Here is a 25,597-nt window from a genome sequence, read left to right on the forward strand (position 1 = left end):
CAGAGGCACATTTTGGGATGTTTCCACAACCATCACCACTCTGTAACCCAAAAACCCCCTGTTAGTAGCACATTTTGGCTTGAATCTGCAGCCATCACTGCTCTGTAACCCAAAAACTCCCTGTTAGTGGCAAATTTTGGGTTGTTTCAACAACCATCACCATTCTGCGACCCAAACCCCCCGAAAGTGGCACATTTGGGGTTGTTTCTGCGGCCATCACTGCTCTTTAACCCAAAAAACACAATCAGTGGCACATTTTGTGTTGTTTCTGCAGCTATTACCACTCTGAAACCCAAAAAAACCCTGTTAGTGGCACATTTTGGGTTGTTTCCACAGCCATTACTCTGTAACCAAAACTCCCTATCAATGGCACATTTTGGGTTGTTTCTGCAGCCGTCACCACTCTGTAACCCAAAAACTCTATCAGTGGCATATTTTATGCAGCCATCACCACTTGTGATGTTGTGATGGTTGTTTCTGCAGCCATCACCACTCTGTTACCTCACCTAGGTGTTGCCACAATGCTGAAAACAGGTGGGCAAAATGAAAAATAATACAAAAATGTGAGATATCACGGTATAAATTCTGTTCCCCCTCTAGTGGCTGCTACCAGTAATGACAAAATACCCCCAAAAATGTGCTTTAAAAAAGCACATTTTCTAATCAGTGATGGGCCTGGTGTCTGTTTCTACTCATCAAAGATCACTACAAATACATCATTTATCACTACATGGATTTTGGTCATTTTTCCATAGCCATATTTTGCTGTACACACCACAGATGGTACAAACAAAGCAAAGCATGATTTTTTGGGGGGGTTTTCTGGTTCTGAAAAGGATCTTGACAATTTCAGCAGCTTCTGGAGCACGTCAGACCTTTGGAGAGGGAGGCCTGGTGTGAAGATGGTTTTGTTTAAAGCAGGATCTGTCTAGAAGCCACATTCTGTTTTCTACACACAGACAATTCTGACAACAGCTGGAACAAACCATAAAGGGCACTGAAGTGGCAGAAAGCAGCCATCCCACCTTACAAAATCATTTCCCCCTATTACCACTGTCTTTTACAGTTTAGCATCAAAGGCCTGTCTCTTGCAATACCTAATTGCACTCTAAAATCCTCAAAAGTGCTTCAACACCATAAAACAACCAGAGAATGGAAACAAAACAAGCCCCTACACCATTGAGTGTTCCTTTTCTCTGATGGTTTTACTGGAGTACTTCATGATGAGGAAACAGCATAATTTAATAGAGTTTGGGAAAATATTGTAGCAATAACTAATTTTACAACAAGTCTTTGCTGTTAGAGCATTGTCAAAAGATAAAGAAAATCTAGCTCACAAGGAAATAGAAATACAGGTCACTTAGCAAATTGTTGATGCAAGAATTTCCAAATTATTTAGAAATCTTTTTCTCAGGCAGACAAATTCAGTAAAGTCTTGCCAGCCATCAAAAATCTGCATATGGCCAAGAAGCACAGAACTCACATTTTTCTTCTTGTCATGATTCACTAAGAAATTAATACAGAAGATATTATCTGAAAACTACTCAGCCATCAGACATCACTTTTTATCAAAGCCACTTGCAGAGGAACGGGAAATAAGACAGGAAAGGCTGGGAACCCCCGTATTTCATCATTTAACAGGGAGTCACACACCAGCTGCAGCCACTAACTGGAAGCTTGCAGACCACCAGTATCCCTATAAAATGCCTTTCACAACTGACAAAACCCATCACAAACAGCTTCTTCCAAGCAACAGTGCAATTTCAGCTTCAGATGGATCCAAGTGTTGTTTGGCAACAGTGACAAGTGAAGAATACACCCCGGAAAATTGCGTTTTGGCTGCGTTTGTATCATTACATTAAACTTTCCAGGTGCCTGAAATTCAGCCATTAGGGGCGTTAAATTGTTAGGTTATTTCACTGCATTATTTGGCTCGGGCCCCACAACACCGTTCCAAACAATTTCTGGGCAGGTTTCAAGAGCAAGCAGAGAACAGGGACAGCTTCCAAAGGGCATCTTCATCCTGTGCTGGGAGCCAAAGGAATGCTTCAGTGGGGATGGGGGACACCCTGCTCCCCACAGCCCCACACCCCAGAGCGCACAGTTAGCCAACACCAGCATTTAAAACTGAAAATCACCAAAATATCATCTGATTATTAATATTTTTTAGCACGTGGTATGCATAAAAATATTTAATATATTCAGAATTTAGTAGCAGTGGTTGAAACTGTGAGCAGAACACCTGCTGGTATAAATGAGGATTGCTGTAGTAGTAGCACAGTAGTAAATAAAAATAGGATTTCAGGCAGCCCGCTGGCTGTTGTGGATCTAGAATTTAAAAATGGACAACTTTTACAGAGCTCCCAACAGAAGCAGATAAAATATTTATCCTGTTTCACTGTGAACCCATAATAATAGTCAAAAGCTGTGCATCTGGCTACTCTATTTGTTATTTTTGAACATATAAACGCATTTTAAAACATTCTTTTTTATAACATTTGTGTTTATGTAATAAAGCATGTTTGATTAGGAGGCAGAAATATCCAATTACATGAAGCAATTTGTTAATTCAGTTTGTTGTTTTAATCCTAATTAAAATGTATTTTGTGTGAATTTGCATTAATTGTCTCTTTTCTATAATCTTTTTTTTTTCAAAAATTGTTAAAGGGATAGTCTATGACTTCAAACTGGGCACAAGAGTTTCTGCTTCTCAGCGCAGCCACCAAAAGGTTTGTTACCTTAGAGTGGATGGCAACATATTTCTGTAAAGCTGTATTTTTTTAAGCTTCCTGCTGCTTAAACATACCAGTGTATTTTCCACAACCAGCTGTTTCACCTCTCATTCCTTCCATTTTTTTTCCCCACGTTGGAAGCACCACTGCCCTTCCTACCCTCGGCGTGACACCTGAAGGAGGCAGGACTAAAGAGTTAAAAATCCCAGCCAATTTAAAGTGGATTTCGCCGAGGCAAAGAAGAGCCTTTGGTCATTTGTAAATCCTGGAAAGGAACTCGGGGAATGCTTTGTTCTCCTCGCCCTGATCCACAAGGTAAACTTCACCTATTCTCAGAGCTGGAGGCTCCTCCGTTTCCAGCGAGGAGCTAATGGACATGAAAGAGCCTCCGAGATGAATGGGAAGGAGGACTCGCTATGCATAAGCCTGTGCAACAGCTGCAATAATTAGAAGACCCCTGGGGCTAAGAAGATTAAAGTGCAGGACTTTCATTGTTTCAGTTAGACAGAGAGAGGGGGGAAAACCCATTGTCCCGGTCTTTGCACTTTAAAACATTTGTAAAGGATTTTTTTTTTCTCTCCCCCCCCCTTTGTCTATTTCCTCCCCGAAAAAAAAGGCAAGAAAGGAGTTGTCCTTGGAACAAATAAAGCAACTGGAAAACAGACTACAGCGGTATAATGTTGTCACTGAACATCTGGCAAACAAAGTCGGTGTAATTACAGGAAGGAGTAGCAGCAAGAAGGAGCACTCATAGGAAAGCAATTTGTAGCATCCAAAATTCACTTCTGTCAGAGCAAGGGTGAACGTCTTTTCGTCATTGATCTCATGTCTTAGTGCAGAAAACAAAAATGTGAGGCATTTCATTTTTAAGGCGCAAGGGTTTCCATGGGTAAGAGCCTGGTTCCGTGGTTACACCCCTTTGGGCTGCTGCTTTATTGTGTATCATGCATCAAAACCCTGCGGAACTGCAGGGGAAGCTGGTTTATTAGCTTCTGGTATGGCTAATAAATTATAGTTCACTTTCACTAGCGAGCTCACGCTGCTGCCTCACGCAGTGTTGGATGTGGCAGCTTCTGAGCCTCAGCGGCTGCCTCACACAGCAAATACCTAAAGGGAAAAGATTGTGATGGCAGCGCTTGTTATCCTGTTAATTTTTGTCTCCAGCGCTTGGGCACTGTGGTGCAGACCCCTGAAATAACCCCAGGCCCAGTGCCAGAGCTACCACACAGCTCAGATCACAGCCCAGATCCTCCCTGGGCTTGATGCTGAAGGCAATTTACATGACAAATACACCCCAAAACTATGGGTTACAGGGCTGAGCACTGCATGAAAGGAAGGAATAGGGCAGCATTTTCAGTTCTGTGCATGAATAATCCGTTTGTCTCTCTCTCTAGGCTCTGCACCCATCCTCTGATGCCTGTCTTGAGCTTCGGCAAGTGAGAAGGAGGCTCGCCTTGCCAAAGGCCTCAGGGAGCTCAGGGTGGGAGGGAAAGTGCCTTCCCCTGCCCTGCCAGGGCTCTCCAGGGACAGGCACCAGCTCACAGGCGCTCCCTGGGCAGGATGTTTGTGCCCATCCTCACCGCACACAGGTGAGGGGACACAGGGACTCCTCTGAACAGCTCCAGGTAATGAGAGGAGGGATCAGGGCTGAGCTTCACCTGTGGTTTTTGTCCTTTATGTCTCTCCCACCACAGCTCCAGCATCCAGAACCACCCCAGCCTGTCCACCAAACGCCCAAACTCTCCAAGGGAAACGCAGCAGCTTGGCCAGGACATTTCCTTCCCTCTTCCTGGCACACATTGCATGTAGACCCTGGGTCTTTACCACCCAGAAAATAAATTTCCCTCTGCCGTCCTTTGGTGGTCCATACCAACTGTGCTCTTCCCTTGCCAGGAAGATTCCTCGGGATCCATTAGGCAGGAGTAAAAAACGAGGTGGAAAATGCAGCAGCCCGTGATAATTTACACGGAAGTGCAACATCAAGAGGTGGTAAGGTTTCAAGACAGGTGAGTCCAAAAGATTAGGTAAAAGCACCTCTTCAAATGCCTACTTAAGAGATAAAGAAGGGGATTTCTGCTGCAGAGAGAATAGATCAATTAGGTTGTCAGCACACAATCTCTGAGTGGCAGCATTCCCACTTCGGAAACAACTTTCATTTATTATCATTATAATGCTTGAAGGAAAGACAAGTTTGCATAAAAATGAAAATGTGAATTACCATCTACTGCTGCCTGCCTCCCTAAGTCTTGTTTCTTTCCATTAAAAAGATCAGTATCTTAAGCCTGGGATTGTCTTTACAGGCATTAAAAAGAAAATACACCCAAAGAAAGAAAAAGAAGTCTTTCAGATTTGCAGCAGAATCAAACAGAAACTGAGAAAATGAGGCCCATGAAAAGAGTGAATTCCCAAAATATCAGTTAGAAAAGAATAAAGTGCTCTCACTTTTGGCAGAAAAATATTCACTGAGGAGCTATAACAAAAGAGTAAGTAAACTAGAAGGATCCTGTTTTCTACTTTGATCCCTTTAAATCCAATTATCTCCAAGGAGGAGAACAAAAAATCAGCTCAAATGAGTGGTTTGTTCTGACTTCTTAATATTGAATATGTTGGGTGATACATGTTCTTCTTAATTGCCCAATATCCCAGCACAAAACAAGTGTTTCACCAAATATTCAGAAATGTTCCAGAATGAAAAGTACTGTGTCACTTCATTTCTAGGTCAGATTTTTACAAGGTAGCTCAAATGTATTTTATAAAAGTGGACTTCATTACAAGTAGAGAGAAGGAATAAATGTGACACAGAAAGGTACTGCAATGCTTTTCATAAAATCCTTCCTGGAACTCAACTCACCCAAGGTAGCTTTGCCTAAAGGTTACAAGCTGAGTCTAAAGGAGTCTTCTATAAATCTCCCTAACTGGTGACCAGGGATATTTAATGCAGAGAACTTACCTCACCCAGGAATATCCAAAAGCTGAGAGGCCAAGGACTCCCAGTGTGAGGCAGTTTGATTTCTGGGCTTAGAAACAGCAAGAAAGGTTAGAAGAAAAGCACAACACGCCACAGAGAGATGAAATTACAGAATCTTACAAAGAGTTGCTCCTGAGACAAAGGGAAAATTTTGGAGGAACATGCACAGAAGGCAGAGAAGAAAACACGTGGAGGTGAAAATGAGTATGAATGACTTGTTCTACATATCCAGGACTGGATTTGGGTGATCCTAGTGGGTCCTTTCCAGCTCAAAATATTCTAAGATTCTTCATTGCTTTCCTTGTGAGAAGATGAAGCATCTAACACTGCCATGCTGTCAGATCCACTTTGGACACAAAATATCCCTGTCTGGGAGGTCAGTGTAATAATAGCAGCAACCAGGGTGTCAGGAAAGCATTCTCCATGATTAATGACAGGAAAGGGGGTATCCAGTGTGAGCAAAGTGCCCCTCCACTGATCCTGCAGAGCTGCCTGCCCCAAGCACAGCCCTGCAGGCCTTAATAATGAGTAAGGCAGGCACCTGGCTGCCCCAAACTTCCTGCCTGGGCTAAAATTAAGTGTTTCCCTCCTCCTTCTTACAGCCTCACCAAGTGCAAAACGCCAAAGAGTAACCCTGACCTCAGGGGTGAAGTGTGGAGAGCACTTGGCCCCTGAGGATGGGTGTTCTCTGCTGGGCTTGGGCACAAGGCTCAGCACGTAACGGGGAGATTTGCAATGCCAAAGGAAAAGTGGATCAAGTAACCCAAGGTGTCATCCTTCTCCTGCACCTTGCTGTGACTTTCCCAGAGCCCCAGGGCTGTGCACAGCAGAACACAACTGCTCACACCCTTAGAATTAAATGGGCCGATTCAGGTCTTCTGCTTTAAGATGAGACATCTAAACAGATTCTCAGATCAAAATATTTGATTTCTGTTTGATGCACACACAGCCAAGAAGTGCTCAGCAGACGAAAGATGACATGTGAGCTCACAGTGTCTTGATGATGTCTCCAAGACAGAATCATGAAATGGTTTGGGATGGAAGGGACCTTAAAGATCATCTATTTCCAAATATAAGCAGCTATTGATACCCCAGTAGCTGACATCATTAATTCCTATAATCAAGGCAAAGGAAAGCCACAGAATTACATCAATTTCCAAGATCCTGTCATTGTTCAGAAAACTCTCACCTGTCAAAAAATGATCTAGCAGAAATATGCACTGCAGAGACAAAGTGTGATGAAATGTGTCTTCCTTGTGAAGGACAACTAAAATAAGCAGCTGCGGTTAAATGGTGGCTTAACCAGGAGCTCACCCATGGATAATGAAAATCTACAGACATTCAAAAAACAAATGGGAAAAACCAAAGCCAAATCTGTTCAGGATAGAATACCCCAAGTCTCTGTGTGGGTAATTCCATGGCTGAGAGGTCTCTGACAGCAACAGGGTAAGTGTTTAAGTTTGCCCTTTGATATCAGCTGCTTTCTTTGGAATAGGACTCTGGGACAGCCAGATCTTTTGTCTGAACAGTTTGTTGCTAATAACATATGAGTCTGACTTCAGAAGTTCATTTGGCATCTAAAACAGCAAATTAACTGGATATTTACACAAGAGTTATCAAATTTGTCTGTTGTGATAGCTAAACAGAAAAAAAAAATAAAAATAGGTTCACAGTTACAGCTTTTGTACAGTCTTGGGCTTGAGACCCAGCCAAAAGAAATAATTAGGCATTAGAAGTTCTACTTCCAATGACTAATATTCACTATTCAGCTTAAACTGGGAAAATCTGTATGCTACTGAAAACATTATCCTTCCTCAGAAATCCCACGTTTTGTTCACAATACATTCCATCACTGGTAAAATACATTAATTTGATGCACAGTGTGTTCAATAGCAGCTTTGTATTCCCAGCGCACCTAAAGGAGAGAAATGGCAATTACAGTAATTTTATCCAAGTTATCTTTCCCAGCCATCTATTACACTATAAAGGTTAATTTGAAAAACAAGCTGGCCAGCTGTCTAATCTTATCTTCCTGGCTTCATTGATGCTGCATTATGCTTTCTGTTTGAAAGCTTAAAATTAGAGAGTGTCTATAAAACAAAAAGAGACCCCGAAAATACCAAGAAAAAACTCTTAAATTGGTTTAAAAATACCCAAAGGATCAGAAAAAAAAAAAAAACCCAAACCATAAATTCATCATAATGGCAAAAGTGAAATTACACCTGCATCAGTAGAACTCTTCCAAAAAGTTTTGGCCTACTTAATTTGAGCATAAAATGAGCAGAATAAAAAAACTGGTGATAATTTTACCAGAGCTTCAGCAGCCCCAGCTCCACCCAGGAGAGCTGACCAAAGCACAGTGCTGAACCAGGCTGTTCCGCAGCTCTGGAATTAGCTCAGTTAACAAGGAAACACCTCCCTGCACCCCAGTCAGGACAGGATGAACAAAGGGGGAGAACAATCTCCTCAAAAGGTGCCACTTTGGGGTGCAGGTCCAAAGAGAAACAGCAGAAATAATTTGTGTTCGGGACTAAAATTTTTTTTTTGCTCAATAATAAAAGCTGAAATCATAGGAAATCATAAAGAATAGAGCAGAAGATTTGAGCAGCAACATTCACACAAAGTTCTTCTGAGTCTAATAAATGCCATTTGTTTACATAATGGAGAAAACTGAGAATGGATGGCACAAACGACGGTCTAGCAAACCAATTTTCCACTTGGATCAAGACTTAGCTTTTTTCCTCTTTGAAAATCTGACATTAAAGCACTCATGGAAAAGAACAGTTGCAGAAAGAAAATGGAGCCTGTGAAGTTTTCATTGAGGTAAAATCATAAATCTAATCAGTTCAACACTTTGCAGTGTTTTTGCAGGAGCAGCAACTACAAAAGCTGCAGTATCACCATAAATCATCTGATATTTTATTGTCATAAACATCTGCAGCTCCTGGATATAGATATGTAGTCAAGGGAACACTTGAAAAGGGGTAAGGAATGCCAGGTTCACTCATTATGAAAAGTAATGTTCAAACCAGGATTTCTTTTGCTTTTGTCATTAGGACCTAACAGTTTATGAAGTTATGCAGACATTAATGGCTACACTGATTTACTGTATTTCCAAATTAAGGCCACACCTTCAAATCCTTTCGTTGAATCAACGCCAACAGACTGTTCACATTAGGTTAGGCAGATTGGAAGAACAATACAGTGTTAAGCTCACCAAAAAACCCTTAGCCAAAGCCATGATTTCCAGCAGCAGATATTAATGTTTGCTTTGGGATTCATTCACCTGAGTAAATACTGAACTTCCAAAGAACACCGAGCTCCAAATGGGCATGCAAGGCAGGGCCCCAAGCAAGATCCATCCACACAGCTCAGTGCTGCTCTGAGCACAGGCAGACACCTGGGTCCAGAACGTGCCTGTGCATGGCACAGGGCCCAGGTTAATGCCCTGCCTTTCAGCACAGCCCGTTAGGCCAGGCTCAGTGCCAGCCTGACTGCTCTGGAGCAGTCTCTGTGCCGTGCTCCACCAGCGGGTTCCGAGGGGAGAAACACCCGCACATCACACGCAGCAATGGCCACTCCCTCTTTGGTTTTGCTGAAACCCACGGAGCACACCACAGAGGGGCTGGGACAAGCCCTGGGGTGCTGTGACACCAGCCCTGAGGTGCCCAGGTGGCCACAGGGCAGGGACTGTTCTGTGAGAGCACATCAGATCCCAGGAGACCTCTGGGCCACTCACAACAACAAACTGAGGGGCTGGAGTGTGGCCAGAGAAGGGCATGGAGCCCCAGGAGGGGCTGAGGGAGCCGGGCAGGGGCTCAGCCTGGAGCAAAGGAGGCTCGGGGGGCCCTTGTGGCTCTGCACAGCTCCTGCCAGGAGGGCACAGCCGGGGGGAACAGGGACAGGAGCAGAGGGAACGGCCTCAGGCTGGGCCAGGGCAGCTCAGGGTGGGCATCAGGAAATGGTGAACTTCACTGAAAGGATGGTCAGACATTGAAATACACTTGCAGAGAAGTGGGGATGTCATCATCCCTGGGAGAGTTCCAAAAATGCTTGAATGTGGCATTTTGGGGACCTGGGTGAGTACTGAACATGGCAGTGCTGGGTTAAAGCTTGGACTTGATAATCTTAGATGTCTTTTCCAACATCAACCATCCTGAAACTCCTATCTCTTCTGTCTCTCAACACATAGGCTTCTCCCTCTCAAAATTTTGGAGACTATTTCCTAATAGAGATGGCAAGCAAACTGTTATCACTGCCTGCCCCACATTTAGCAAACACCTCCCTACTTCTTTTCTTGTAGATGAGTTTTTTTCTCACAGATGAGTTTTCCTTCTGCCCATCCAAAATTTATTACTGGGCAAAAAGGAGCACTTCCTTCATGCTTGATATTCGTTTCCCAGAAAGAGTGGCTCCCACTTTTGGGGACATCAAGACAGGCCAACCACAGCTTCAGCAGCTTCTTTACATCCTAAACTTTCATCCTTTCCATCATAAATTGCTTCTTTTCACCCTAATCCAAGGGCTGTGGCATATTCAGGGTTTCCAGGACGAAGGAGGAATTGAGAATCTGACTCCATGTTCTTAGAAGGCTATTCTATTCTATTCTATTCTATTCTATTCTATTCTATTCTATTCTATTCTATTCCATTCCATTCCATTCCATTCCATTCCATTCCATTCCATTCCATTCCATTCCATTCCATTCCATTCCGCTATACTTAAACCATATTAAAGAATACTAAAGAATAAAGGATGCAGACAGAAGGTTACAAAGAATGAGCATGACAAGTCATGACTGCTTCCAGAGTCCTGACACAGCTGATGGTGATTGGGTCATTACGTCAAAACAATTCACATGTTGGATAAACAATCTCCAAAACATATTCCAAAGCAGCAAAACAGGGAGAAGCAATCAGATAATTATCATTTTCATTTTTCTCTGAGGCTTCTCAGCTTTCCAGGAGAAGAAATCCCGGTGAAAGGATTTTTCAGAAAATATGACGGCGACAAAGGGCGAATTGCTAAAGACGCTGCTGTAAGTCCTCTCTAATATTGTGTTAATCACCAAGTTTCGTGGCTTTAACTGGAATTACTGCTGTCTAGAAATGAAACAGACAAAATCCTTACCCTCAACAGCCAGAGAGACGATGCCCTGCGTGTCCTCCACTCCGTACATGACGTCGCAGCGATAGACGCCGGCGTCGCTGGCGCGCAGCTTGGAGAAGGTCAGCGAGGCGTCCCCGCTCTCCTCGGAGTGGCTGGGCACAGACACCCTGTCCTTGTAGCTCTGGCCTATCTTGATGTTGCCATTTTGGGCCACCAGGACCGTGGTTTCCTTGGCGTCCTTGCCGCTTTTGTCCAGTTCCACCTTGGACCATTTGATGCGCAGGTACTCGGCGGCGTAGCTGGAGGAGATGGTGGGCGTGGTTGAAAAGAAGCACGGCAGGACTGAAGTTCCAGAGAGAGATCCCTTGACCAGGGTTTTTTTTTCTGCTTTAACTAGAAAAAGGGAAGGGAGCGAGGAGAGAGAAAGGGGAAATCATGTCAGTGTAACAGCAAAATCAGAAACAGATATATTTTGTTGTTAATTAATGATTCACTAATGCAAAGCTTGAAATCCATGAACCTTAGCTGATTTGTAATAAGACTGGGGAGTACAAACTGAAAAGGAGTTTGCATCAATCTTGGTACATCTTAGGCTGATGATAGAGCACGTTTCCCTTTGGGAAAATTTCATTCTGACTTATTTTCTCTATTTGTTATGGTCACCAAGTACTTAACCTTTGGGAACTGGTCAGAAATTTTATGTGACAGATGAACTGTAAGAGCTGTTTCTTCAATCCACAGGAGGAAGACCACTCTGAGTGAAAAATCATGAGTTACCTCAGTGGCCAAAACCCTGAATGCAGGGGAGCTGCTGGAGGTCACACCTTGCCTCTCTCCTCAGAAGGAAACACAGCTCGTGGCTTTGCACCCCTGTCCCCACTGTTCTCTCAGGGGTTAATTCTTTTTGACTGCACACGTGCTGAAACAAAAGCCTTTCCAGCCAGAGTCTCCCAAATAGTCACTCTTTCAAAGTTGTTTCCTTGCAGCCTCCGGGCCTTTAACACATCGCAGAAATGAAATATTTCAGGATGTAAAAGCAAAGGAAGAAGTAAAGCACGCAGAAAGTCCCAGCTTGGCTCAGACTTGATATGATCAGGACTTCTATCATTTTTTATGTCATCTCCAGCTGCAAACATTTCACAGTGAAATGCTTCCATCTGACAATATCCTGAGGGGGAAGTTGACTACTGTTCATCCAAGCTGTACCCTGTGACTGAAGAGAGGGTTTCTGATGGATTTGCCTTTTTTTATGTGATGTTATTTCATCACACATAATGGCTTAATGAAGATTAAAAGCTGATGCTCAACAGGAACTGTTTTACCTCTTTCACAGTCCTTCTAGCATTTCTGAAAGGTAGAGCATGATCATCATTATTTTGAAGGCAGCTGGGATTTATGAAGTTTAGAAACATGATAACTTAATAATAGCCATCAACAGAGTGATACATGAAACAGGAGACACCAGCACATGAAAATTATCTGTTTACTTGTGATAAAAAGTATAATCTCTCCATAAAGAGTAGAAGATTGGAGGGTGAGAAGGAAGGTTGGGCAGAGGAAGAGAATTAAAGAGGAGAAAAAAGGGAAGAGAAAAAAGAAGAGGGAGCAAAAGAAAAAAAAAAAAGAAAAAAAAAGAAGAAAGAAAACAGAAAAAAGAAATGGGGGAAAAGGAAAATGGAATCAAAAAGAAAAGTTGCTCATTAAACTAATTATTTTTAACAGAGACAACCAGTTTTTAGTGAAGATGACTTTCCACAGGACAAAGTCTTAATGGTATTATCCAAACAGGTTCAATACAAGAGTCATCAGCTTGATGCCCAAGCATTTTAGTAATAAAGTACTAGCCAGAAAAAAATGGGCTGGCAGGGAAGACTCAGAATTCTCAATTGAGTTCTTGGGTCCTTTTCATCCATGCCTACCAAACTAAAATTCCTTAGTTACACAATTCAGATAGAGTCAAGATGATGGTATCAAAGCAGATGAAACCAGAGATCTTTTATATCACCTTTATTTTGTGGAAACTTCACAGAGCTACAGTGGTTAGAGATAAAGAAATAGAATGAATTCTCAGTTCTATCAGTTGTGATGGAATTACTGCCAAATTGCACAGGTGGGAGATTAAAATCAGTCTCAAAATATTCAGAATTTATTATGATCTCTTGTCATCTATACACCTTACAGGAACTTTCTTCTTAATTGAAGAATGACTAAATTATAATTATACTGACTGACAGAACTTTAATAAACTTTGTAAGAACACTGTTTATGACTATGAGTGATCTGGAATATCAGCACTGAACCCTGAGGAAATTTCCTCCCTTTAAAATTCGTGTCTTCACATCAGCCAGCTGGAAGACCTGGCAATCTACACTTTCAATCCTGATATGAAAACTAGACCCAGCCTCCTAAACTCTGATACTTCCCAGAACAGAAGATTCTGGGGAGCTGCAGTTCTGCCCAGCTTTATAAAGAAAGCATTATACAACACCTTATAAAAAAACTACTTTTTGTGGCCAGGTGAGGGAAGAAGGAGAAGAAGACAAGAAGAAGAAGAAGGAGGAAGAGGAAAAAGTGAAAAAGAGGAAGAGGAGAAGGAGAAAGGAGGTGGAAGCTTTTCCCTACAGAAAAAGAAAATATCTGGCTGACATAATATCTGAAATACAAGATTAAATTATGTTCATGCACAGTTCCAAAAAAGCTTGATTTCTTGACGCACTCCAAATTAGTTAGTCTAGCAGAATTTACTGACCAATGTAGAAGCTATCAGTACTTCATATTAATCCATATAACCCTTTTGTTACCCCCTTTAGCATTTTTGCTAAGCTTATATTCCGTGTCAGCCCCTATCAATGGGATGTCTTCCTTTTGAAGACGGAAGAAAGGAATTCTTGCTTGAGAACAAAGTCTCTTTCTTCAAAATGTGTACACTTGTTCTGTGGTAAATGTTATAAAATTCTTAAAGTAGGAGTCTTGATAAATTTTTTAAAGGACAGAATTATGCCCTTCTGTATCACATTAACCACAACGACCAGGACAATAGGTCTGCAGTGGACAAGGAGTCTGAAGAAAAGAGTAAAACCTTCCCTGCATGGTGTGACACCGCTTAGAGGAGTGAATTTGCCACATAATTGAGTTTAGCTGAACAGAATGTGGCTACTGACTATGCAGACAAATCCCACATGCTTAAAGAATAAAATATTCTATTTATTTTTAGCTAAATTTATGAGGGGAAAAAAAAAAAAAAAGAAAAATGTTGCATCTCATTTTTCAGTTCATCAACAACCAGCTGGGACATATGGTTATATTGCCCTGTCTAGCAGCAGAAATAGAAAGGATCACTAAAACCGTGTGTTTTGTCAATCCAGCTACTAGCACTGAACCTAGGAGAAGCTATTTCATTAACCACCAGTCTTTTAGTGATGATAATTATGAATTTAAATGAGTGAAACTTGTAGGAAACATTAAACGGTAATGGACTGAGACCCAGCAGTAACCTGAGTCCTTCACTAGGTGGCTTGTGGTCTGAGCAAGCAGAATAAGAGAAGGACACACAGAACGATGAAGAATTAATTTTATGGTCTACAAGACACTCACAAGGAGCCAGGCAAATGTAAATCTCAGCTGCAGAACTCAACACCACAAATGGCCACCCGAAACAGGTAGGAAAAACTCCAGTGCCAGTTATGACCACAAGGTCCAGCTTGTAAACCACAATACTGATAAATTGGGAATTGGTGTTTCACGAAAGATTTAAAGGCTTCAATTTTTAATCCAAACTAAGGATTCAATAAGAAAATGCTGAAATGTAGGGTGTCAATCTTTCAGAATGCTGAGATACATTTTATTTTAGAGTATTTTTAAAGAAAAGCCGTACTTATAAAGATTCTGTGTAATCTTCATTCTCAAAATATTACTGCACCAACTGACTTTTCTACAAAAGATAAGGGCATGAGTTGCAGAGACTCTCTGGGATCATGAATTAGAGGAATTTGTGAAAAAGGAAATTTTTTTCATCCTTTTCCTCTTCACCATGGTCATAGTTTGAAAATGGTTAAGACTCTGTAAGCCAAAAGAATGAGCCTTGACTTAAAAAGCAAACCTCACAAAATTCACAGTGTGTTCTAGGAACATCAGGGTCTTTCTGAATTTCTTCAAAAAAATTTGGACAAATAAGGATGGGTCACAACCTGATCTACATTCCAAAGAATGGGACATTCATAAAAATCTCTCAAGTACCAAAAATTCCACTCTGGAGATAAATTACATTTACGATGTAATAAAAGGTGGAGTAAGTGAGAGGACATGTAAAGATTCCATCCCACATTCTACAGCTCCACGGACCCATACACTCCTCCCCATGTAAGAGTGCTGCCCTCTCAACCCCAGTATCCCTGAATTCTGCATTTGTGCAAGGCAGTGAGTCAGGTCTGTGATCTGATCCAGTCCTTTCGTCCATACAGTCCATCCAAATCTATTATCCTTTTCTTTAATTGTTTCCACTAATGAACCAATCCTTTTCTTTATCATTCAGGACTACCTAAACATGTTGCTAGCAACAGTGTTCCAGCTAGGTGGGAAAAAAAAAAGTGGTAAATTTGATTTTCCTAAAGGTTAAAATCAATTTGAGGAGTACCTGGAAAGAAGGGGGAAAGAAAATAAAAAAAAAAAAAAAATCTTGCTTTGAGACTTGGGAAAGCTGCTTTCCCAGTTTTGTTGAATCTGTAGCAGCTGTTGAGATATTTTCCATACTGAAAGCCTGACCCAAACTTTCAAATAACCAGGGCAACCACACATGGATACATACTTCAGTCTTGGCATGTAATTACCAAGAGAGGCAGTGAGGGCTCCTTCCTTTCCACCCAAACCTGCAGCTGCTCTGACACCTCCTTGCTAAAGACCCCAGCAGCCAAGGGACCTGCCCCAGCTTAGCTCATGGCAGCCCAAGCACAACAGAAATAAACCATTAATGCCTTGAGGAGGACACAGAAATAAAATCAGTAACATGGTGCAGCATGGCAGGGGCAAAGAAAGACAATTTCCTGAATTTGGGCTGTTTCCTCAGTCCTGTGAATTACCCTGCCAATTAGACCACTAAATTAATTTTAATGAAATGTTCTATGTACAAAAGACTTACCTTTAGGTAGCATATATGTTATAACTAACGTAGAGTACATCCATAAGATACTTTTTATACTTAACAACATCTTGACCTAGAAATGAAGAACAAAGGAGTAAGTGGTTAGTATTGCACTGTGTCCTTAGCAAATGTTGTAACTCAGCACATCAGTATTTGTCACTGGTATCAGAAGCAGTCCTTCCTGCTTTCAGGGCATTTCATTTAGCAATTTATGGTGGAGATTTGTTATAATGACCACGTGCCTCCATGGAATAGAGATTTGTAATGGGTGTTCAGGTTGTTGAGTCCTGAGTGATGCTCTGACATGTCAGTTCCCTTTGGGTTTGCCTCTCACTTTCCTTTACAGGCTCCACCTTCCAACAGCTGGAAAGTTCTTCACATGTAGCACATGTACACAACAATAAATTGCAGGTTCACAACATTATTTCACAGTTTTCATTTCCACTCATAGTTACACATGTTGAACCTGTAAATATCCCCAAAGTTACAAAAGCATTGCAAGACACACAAACACCAGTGACTACAAAGGGTTTATAAATAGTCCCTCATCCAAACAGTTACATGTACGTGCCATGAACATCCCAACATAATAAATTACTCTCAGAAGCAGTTTGTCAAAACGCCAACAAATTTTTACCACTACCTTGATTTTCCTGATATTGCTGCAAAATCTGCCACCTGAGCTCTTCACTAGGACAAGTAACCAAGCTGACAGTGTTTTTCCTGTTCAAGAGAGCTTGCAGTTGGACTGCCTTAAATGAGGGAGAGATTTAATAGATATGTACCTGTGTTAAAACCATGGAACCTGAACTGCACACGTGTACAATTTGAAACAACTTCTTTTAAAAACTCCACAGGGTGCTCTGAACACGACAGTAAAGACACACGGAGAGGCAGCTTCAGAAAACTCCTGGTGACGTGTTCAACCTCAGGACAGTTCTCTCCACAGCTCACAGCTGCAGCCCAAGCTCCACAGGAGTCTGTGTGAACTGGCACACGTCCGGCAATGTCTGAGCAGCACGGCAAAGACGCAAAACATCTCCAACCCAGCCTTTCCAGTGAGGCAAGCTAAAAATTCCCACCCAACAGGGCTGAATACCCCAGAGCCTTTCATTCTCTGTACGTGGATGGCCAGAGCCAGCTGACTGCACAGGGAAACATGTGCTACAACCTATTCCCTGGGCGTGGAGGGAGAAATGCAGCTGCTTTCCACAGAGCAGGCTGCACGCTGCCAAGGACGCCCCACGTCTGCTGCAGCCATTCAGGACAGCTGAGTGCAGAGTGTGATATCACTTATTTTGCAACGTGAACTTCACGGAATTTGCACTTTTCACAACCGAGTCCCAAACTAGAATCGGGACTTCATTCAGTTTAAGCCCTACAGGCCATAAAACTTCTTGTGAAGAGCTTAACACCTACCCCCCAAAACCATTCAGCCAGACTTTTATCTCTTCCTACACTTACACAAGCCAAGCTGCATGTGAAGAAAACAAAAGTGATTATTTATTAGCTAACTTTAAAATTCTATACTGTCCCTGTAGAAGGCTGTTATGAGTGAGGAGGTTGCACAAGATCAGAGCTTCAGACATCCAAGTCCTCTGAATGCAATGGATCAACTCTGAAATAGTCACATGCTTGCTTAGATAAACACTTAAATGATCCTCATTATTACACAACAATTAAAAGAAAAAGTGATGTCAGTTTGAGCCTACAGAAGCGCAGAAGGACCTTCAAGCCACCAACCCTTGTATCCCAAAAAGGCTGGAAGCCTCAAGCACCAAAACCACTGCAGTGAAGCTCCTTTGGTAACACAAGAGCTCTGATGAGAGCATGAAAAGAAAACTGACTGGAAGAATTCTCCACCTTCCAAGGTGCTGGGTGAAGGACCTGCCAGACAGTGTTCTGGCACCTGTGGGAGCTGAGTGGCTCCAGACCCTCTGAGATGTTCTGCCCACATGTGCTCCCACGCGTCACACACCGGCTGCATCCACAGCGAAGCCAAGGTCCAGAACAGAATGTTTACAAGTTCAGCTCTCCATGTTTACCCATGAGTTTTATCTCCCTCCTTCCCCTGAAGGCAACCTTGCCTTTTGGGACCAGAACCAAGGGAATCAAAGAAACCTGACAAGAAAAAGAACAACAAGTATTTTCTTTTTCCCAACAATGGGGGCAATGTTGCACCTAAGCAGGGCTGGTTGCATTTTGCACCTGGCCCACTTCCCTGGCGTACCTGGGCGCCTGGCACGTGTCACTGGAAGCCTGTTGCCCTTGGAAGTCCATTGCAATTGCTGTCATAACACAACTGCTTCCATGTTTGGGAGGAACACAAACCCTGCTGCTACGCTTCCAGTCACCAAACACAACACACACACCCACAGGGACAGATGAAAACAGAAAGGCAGCTCTGGAAGGGCAATTTTTAACGTATCCATGGGAACAGAAGAGGCCATTCCTGGATGTGATGGCTCCTAACCTTTTACTGAGAAGGGCAGGAATTACACCTGCTGCACCAAGGGCTTGGATAGCTCCAAAAAACTGCACTGTTTGAGCACAAAGCTTAACATGAGACTCCTGCCAAAAATCCCTGCCTGACTCTCAGAAAAGCACCTCCTTACTTTTTATAAATCTTCTTTATCCTGAAATGCTCACTCAAGCAATGAAAACCCATGGGAGGATGGTCTGATTTTCAGCCCTAAGGGTCAGGAGTGTGACTCCCACACAACCCTCCACACCTGAGGGCTGGTTTTCATGCCCCAGGCCTTGGTGGGTGCCCATAAACACTCCTGGGTTGCCCAGTGCTGCTCCACTCCAGCTGCCAGAATTAAACATGGAATCACCCCTGCCACCCTCTCCAAACATGCAGACCATAACAGCAGCACCTTACTCAGCCCCACAGGGCATCCTGGCTCAGGAGGAGACAGAGCTCCTCAGAGCTGGCGCCAAAAATCCTCCTCAGGACCCATGGGTGAGGCAGAGGTTGCTGCTTTACACCTCACCCTGATTCCCACCCACATTTCCAGGCTCTTGGGTGTGATTGCTCCGGCCTCCTGCCCTTCTACTGGCAGAGGCTGCAGAGGACTAAGCTCTCTTGTAGCCCCCAGACCTAAATCCCTGCTCTAAAACAGGTTTGTGTTTCCCATTCCTGCACACAGCTCACAGAACTCTGCTGTCTGGCTGCTGTGCTGCCCCTAAGTCCACTGCAATTAGATAAAATCCATCCAACTATGCCTTTTTCCACAAGATTTTTTTTCCTCCCTTGGTGTCACTACACCCATAGTAAAAGAAATCCATAACACAGTGAGCAAATCGTGCCAACTCAAGCTGCAAGACTTGAGTAAGTGTTTAATTTCCACCTTCTGCTAAAAAAGTGCCTCACTTGACGTGACCAAACTTGGGTTGCCTGCTGGCTGCTTTCCAACTGGGCTGATCCATTTTATTAGGAGCTGTACAGGCAGATGGATCTACAGCAGGAATTTGTGTTACATTTCTAAATGGGACACAGCCCTGAGTGCAGCATGTGTAAACCAATAGATGCAAAACTGCTGGACAAACTTCACCTCTTTAAAAATTAGCAGTAGGGGTTCTCTCTGTGGGGAAAGAGAGAGCTCTCGTATTTTTGCAGGCGCTGCTACCTTCTCTTACTACAGCAAAAACTCATAGGAGCAGTAAGTTCTGACCAAATTCCAGCTTGTGTTTAGTTTGCAGTGTCTTAAGCTTGATCTCACACCAATGCTATTTTAATTTAACCAGATGAGAGAACATCATGTCTCTCTTTCTGTTTAAAACTCCAGGTTCAGAAAGCAAATTGTCCTGGTGTGGAAGAGACTAAAGCTTACAATCCAAAAATACTCCCGGTTTCTCTGAAGCTGGGACAATGAGGAATTTGCCATATTAGCCATTTTCACAGAGGTAACAATGTCTCTGAAACCTGCAACTTCTCAGGTCACACTGAGATTGGTTCTGCACATGCTCCACAGCTGCATTGTGAAATCTGGATATGTTCCTTAAACACATAAAAAGCAGCCTCTGCCCATCTGACCCTCATAGTGAAAGTCAGAATGACATAAAAGATTAAAAGAAAAAAAAAGAAAAAGAAAAAAGAGGGTGGGACCCAACAGAAGCCGGCACTAGAGAAGAGAATGAAGGCTGCTCATCCTAATGGGTAAAACAGTAAATTAGAGTTTCCAGTGGAGCCCCAAAAAGGTAGAAATTACCAATCCCAGTCACAGCACATCCCCTGCTATCTTCCAAGCTCTGAAAGCTTCACAGGTACCATCCTCCCTCAAAGGCACACATTCTGCACTTTCCTCTACTTCTGCAGTCCTCTGATCCCGGTACTGTTAATTGCTGCACTGTATCCACCCCACCATCAGCGCTGCCTAATTAACTTTGCCAGCCCCATCACCTCTCTGCCACGTGATTAATCAACCCACTGCGCCAACACATGGCACATCAGCCTGCATCCGATTCACCAGTGGCCCCTGCTTGGCCTGTTATCCCTTGGAAATGCCCTCCCAAAGCCTTGGAGAATGTCTTTGGGGTGCCTGTATCACCCCAAATCATCTTCTTCATCACCCCCAGCAGCTGTGGGGGGAAACTCCTCCAGGCTGAGTCCTTTTGGTGCTGCCTGCAGGCTGGAGCACAGACAGGAGCAGTGACCAGAGCACAGCGTGTTCTGGCTGCAGCAGCAGGACATCCCTCACAGCGCCGTGCTTGTGTGCCAGGAGCAGCTCCAGGCTCTGGGACAGCCACGCAGAGACACAGTGGAACACTGCCAGAGGCAGCACGAGGAGGAGCAGCGAGCACACCCTGCTCCTTCTGCATCACCCCTGCTCCACCTTGTCGCTCCTGCCTTCCGGAAACATGGAATATCCCAAGCTGGACACACAGGGATCAGCAAGTCCAGCTCCTAGCCCTGCACAGGACACTCTGACAATCCCACCCCGTGCCTGAGAGCATCGCCCAGACACACTGACCTCTGTCGGGCTTGGTTCCAGGAGAGCTGAGGGCCACTTCTCTCCAGCAACTACACTGCTGAAGGGAGCAAGAGGTGGAAACAATGTGAAGGTGTCACTCATGGCACCCTGCACTGCCATTGTGGGGGTAGGCACCAGGACCCCGCTGTGGGCTCCAACAGGGGTTCCTCAGCCCTCTTGGGGCTCTCCCAGTGCCGCTGCTGGGCACAGGGGAGGCTGTGAGAGCCCTCAGCTCACTCTGCCATCCCCACAGCCCCAGTGCCACCTCAGGCCTCAAGCCCAGGCACTGAGGGGCTGTCCAGAGTCAGAAATGTGCCAGTCACACCCTGCTGTCCAGCACTGTCCATCAGGCACTGCCTGCTCCAGCCACCACAGAATCGTGGAATGGTTTGGGCTGGAAAGGGCTTTAAATGTCACCCAGTGCCACCCTGCCATGGCAGGGACACCTCCCACTGTCCCAGTGTCCAGCCCGGCCTCGGGCAGTGCCAGGGATGCAGGGGCAGCCCCAGCTGCTCTGGGCACCCTGTGCCAGGGCCTGCCCACCCTGCCAGGGAACAATTCCTCATTGCCGAGATCCCAGCCAGCCCTGCCCTCTGGCACCGGCAGCCAGTTCCTGCGGCCCTCGGCAATTGTCCGTGTCCATCTTTGCCGCGGCCCCTCCGGGCCCTGCGAGGCCGCCCTGGGCTCAGGCCAAAGCTTCTGGTGCCCGGGTGAGCGATGGCAGCCGTGGCACCTTTGCTGCCGGCAGAGCTGCTCCATCCCTGTGCCCGTGCTGGAGCCTCCTCTGTACCCACTGCTTGTGCATAACACTCGATGGGAAGTGCGAGGAACAGCGGAGACAGCGGCTTTTATCGAGGGGGTGTTGCGTATTTTTAATTATTTTATTACGGCAGTGATTTGTGGGGGCTTGGCCTTTTTTCCCTCACGGTGCCCGGAACCCTCTGGCGGGAAACCCACAGGAGCTGCCGTGCCGCCGCTCGCCGCCCGGGGGCGCCGCGGGGCCGCCGCGCCCGCCCCGTTCCTCGACAGCGGCCGCGCCCCCGGGCCGGCCCCGGGCCCACGACCCCAAACCGGGCCCGAACCCGCGGGCCCAACACGGAACCGAGACCGCCGCCCCAAAACCGGCAATCAGCCCGTGATCCCCAGGCGGAGAGCGGCACGGAGAGCCCCCCAAAGCCCAGCCCTGCCACAACCTCCCCCCGCCCCGGCAGCGCGGGGTCGCTCCCGCCCCGTCCCGGGCTCGCCCCGCCGGGCCTCGCTCGCTCCGTGTGGGGGAGGAAACTTCCCCTTTTCGCTCAGAGCGAACTAAAAGGAGAAAAGGATTAAAGAAAAAAGGCACGGAAATCAAGGCAATCACTGAACCCACCCAACGGTTACGCTCTCCCATCCCGGGATGGGTTTTTGATTTGGGTTGGGTTTTTTGGTTTGTTTTTTTTTTTTTTTTTTTTTTGCAGCGCATTTCGACGCTCACGCCTCAATTAACAAAAAAAAAAAAAAAAAAAAAAAAGGGGGAAAGAAAAGGGGAGGGGAAGGTGGAGGGAGGAGGAGAAAAAGGGGGAATGGGGAAGGAAAGGGAAAAAAAGGAGGGAAAGGGAGAAAAAAGGGGAAGGGAGGGAAAGGGAGGGACAGGGCAAGCAGGGGGAAAGGGAGGCAAAAACGGGTAGGGAAAAGGAAGAAAGGAGGGGAGAGGGAACAAAAAGAAGGGGAGAGAGGAAAAGGGGGTAAAGAGAGACGAAAAGGAAGGAAAGGAAAGGAAAGGAAAGGAAAGGAAAGGAAAGGAAAGGAAAGGAAAGGAAAGGAAAGGAAAGGAAAGGAAAGGAAAGGAAAGGAAAGGAAAGGAAAGGAAAGGAAAGGAAAGGAAAGGAAAGGAAAGGAAAGGAAAGGAAAGGAGGAAAGGGAGAAAAACCGAGGAAAGCGGGTGATAAGAAGAGGAAAAGACAAAAAAAAAAAAAAAAAAAAAAGAGAGAAAAAAGAAAAGCCATGGGGGCTTAATCCCGAGAGCCGGTGCAGGGAGGGAGGAAAGGAGGAAGGGAGAGGGGGTGGCCGGGAGGACGTGACCAGGGGGACAATGAGGGACAATGAGGGGCGGCCCCCGCCCGCTGCCCGCCGCCCCTTTGTGTGGGGACGGGGCCGGGCTGCCCGGGTCCCACACAGACACACAGACAGACACACAGACACACACAGAGCCGCTCCTTCCCGCCGTCGGAACTCCCCGCTTGCCCTCCACCACCGCGCTCTCACTTCTTTTCCTTTGTAACACAAAGGCGAAATCCCTAGCAGCGGAGGGGGGAAGGCAAAGCCCGTGCCCCAGAAAGTGGACGTGGGTGTAAGAGGGGGCGTTTTGCTCCACTGACCTTGCGATCCTCCTCCTCCTCTTCACCCACTGCCCCCCTTCCCGCAGAGAAAATGTGGTTCGGGGCACGCTGCTCGCCGGCTCCTCCGGAGAGATGCTGAGCACCTCAGAGCCGCTCTGCCCTGCGAGCAGCTTTCCAGGAACAGCAGGGAAAGGGATTGGAGGGGAAAAAAAGAAAGAAAAAAAAGGGGGGGGGATGTGGGGAGCACACAGGAGCGCAAGACACAGAGCGCACGCTTTTCCCAGCGCTACAAAACTGGTGGCCGGGGGGAAAGGTCCGTGCTCGTCGCTCCTGCCACACGGGCGCTTTGTGTACTTAACACCCGTAAGGAACAGCTTGCTCCCGTCTCCCTCCGGAGCCCCGTCGCACGCCAAGGTGCGGCTCTACCTTCCCAGCCATCCAAAGCCACCAGCACCGAACACTCTTGTCAGGCATCCCACCCCAAAGTCTTCTATTCCCTAGTTTTCTTTGTTCTCCTCTTTGGATCAGTTTTTTTCTTCTCTTTTTTTTTTTTTTTTTTGTATTTCTTTCTTTCTTTCTTTCTTTTTTTTCTTTTTGTGGGTTCCTGAGCATCCCTCCTTCTCCTCTTCCCCCGCCTGTGGTTGAACTTACCCCAGGTTGTTTAAATTCACCAATCATCACTATTCCCTCCCCGCTTAAGATTTGCAGTTCAAACTCTTTGTTGATGCAAGCAGTAAAACAATTGTTTTAAATCTTAGACTAGGTGTTTGCTGGCAGTCATATTATAGAAGAAAAAGAAAGAGGGGGAATAAAAAAAAAATCACTACAAACCAACCCGCAATAAAAGAGTTATAGTTACCTTAAAAGGTAGCGTATTGCAGAGATAGCAAAAAATCACAACGTGGTGTCTGGGCTAGTCCAGAGATCCCAGTGGCCGCATGAAAGAGTAAATCCCCTCGTTAGTGCTGGAAGGAGCCGGTGGTTCCGGGCTCTCCCTTGTGCCGGAGCTCGGTGTCCCTCCTTCGCTCGCTTCCCGCCGGCGAGCACCTGACTCCGAGCGGCGGAGCCGGCACCGAGCGGTGGGCACAGGGAGCGAGCCTGCAAGTTCAAATGCGAGCCTCAGCCACCCATCATTATTATATCGTTGTACCGTCAGCGCTGCAGAGGAGGGGCGCTGGCTCGGGGAGAGGAGGGTTCACAAGCTCTGCGAGAGCCTCCTTGCAATTTCCAAAGCTCCCGCAGCTGCTGGGCGCAGGAGAGCCCCCAGCGCCTGCCTCCAGCGAGCGGGCCCCCCCGCCCCCGGCCCGGCTCGGCTCGGCTCGGCCCGGCCGCCCCCTCGGGGCTCCCTCCGGCCCCCAGACCCGGAGCGGGGAGCCGCAGCCCGGTGCGGCGGGACGGGTCCGTCCGAGCTCGCCCGGAGCCCTCCGGAGAGGGGCAGGCGGGTGCGAGAGGCGCATTGTTCCCCAATTAGACAATTAACCGGGAAGAGAATGGAGAGACCTCCTCCACCCTGGCTCCCGAAGCCGGGTGAAATGGGGAAAGTGACTGGGACCGAAATGCCTTTTTCCCCCCTTTTGCCTCCCCAGTCTCAGCGGAGGTTGCAATGAAAGAATAAAATCGGTGCTGGTTCCAAACTTCCTCTGCCGATGCCAATTCACAGGCAGCCTCGCATCGGCAGCCACCCGAGCCAAGCTTCTCCACCCATGCATCTCCAGCCACTTTCTTTTTCTGTTTTTTTTCCTTTTTTTTTTTTTTTTTTTTTTTTTTTTTTTTAAGATTAGACTCTGCGTTTGCTGTCCAAACCTCTCAGAGATGAAGTCATAAGTGGAACTCTAAACCACCCTTTTACAAGGGATGTTCACCAGTTCATAAAGGGTCTGGCGTGCTCTCCAGGCAGCCCCCATCCCAAAACGTACCTATCTCAGAATGTGGGAGACATTTAAGGCACCCTCACCAAGCACAAAATGCTGGCAAGAGCAGCTCCTCTGGCGTGCTCCTTCTCCGAGAAGCAGTTGCCAGAAGTCCCCCTCCTCCAGGAAGGTGTAAAGCTGGAGCCAGAAAAGAAAAGCCTGGAGAAATAGGTGTGTCTGATTGCACTGCTCTGGGCACGTTTTTGGCAGCCCCAGGTAGGAACGATAGGAAGAGGGAGAGGGAGTTTTCCTTCATCTCCTCTCGCTGTTACTGTTCCAGCTGCTGCTGCTGCGTCCCCAGAGTTACACTGACAGAGGATTTCAGACAAGCCCAAAGCCCTTGTTTCCAAAGACAGACCTCGATGCCAAGTTGGAGGGGCGGGAGGTGGAAGAGATGACAGCCAAGCAGGCAGAAATGGAGACCTGGAGGCTTAAGCCAGATCAGCTTTG

General features: G+C 45.8%; 1 protein-coding gene across 6 annotated transcripts in view; it reads right to left on the reverse strand.

Annotated features, from left to right (window-relative positions):
• The window catches only part of VCAN (versican), a 98,039-nt gene extending 73,447 nt beyond the window's left edge, over window positions 1–24,592 (reverse strand). Inside the window, exons 1-3 of one of the 6 annotated variants that reach the window (XM_026796570.2) lie at window positions 24,097–24,592; window positions 15,944–16,019; window positions 10,831–11,202 (exon numbers count right to left, since the gene is read on the reverse strand). In XM_026796570.2, the coding sequence (XP_026652371.2) occupies window positions 10,831–11,202; window positions 15,944–16,013 (442 nt within the window). In that variant the 5' untranslated portion in view covers window positions 16,014–16,019; window positions 24,097–24,592. Of the gene's footprint in view, window positions 1–10,830; window positions 11,203–15,943; window positions 16,020–23,276; window positions 23,701–24,096 lie in introns of those variants that run through there. The other 5 variants (XM_026796571.2, XM_026796572.2, XM_074533496.1 and 2 more) reach the window with 5 other exon arrangements.
• Between the last annotated feature and the right edge of the window lie 1,005 nt (window positions 24,593–25,597).

Source organism: Zonotrichia albicollis, chromosome Z (assembly GCF_047830755.1).
Source record: "Zonotrichia albicollis isolate bZonAlb1 chromosome Z, bZonAlb1.hap1, whole genome shotgun sequence".
Classification (NCBI taxonomy): domain Eukaryota; kingdom Metazoa; phylum Chordata; class Aves; order Passeriformes; family Passerellidae; genus Zonotrichia; species Zonotrichia albicollis.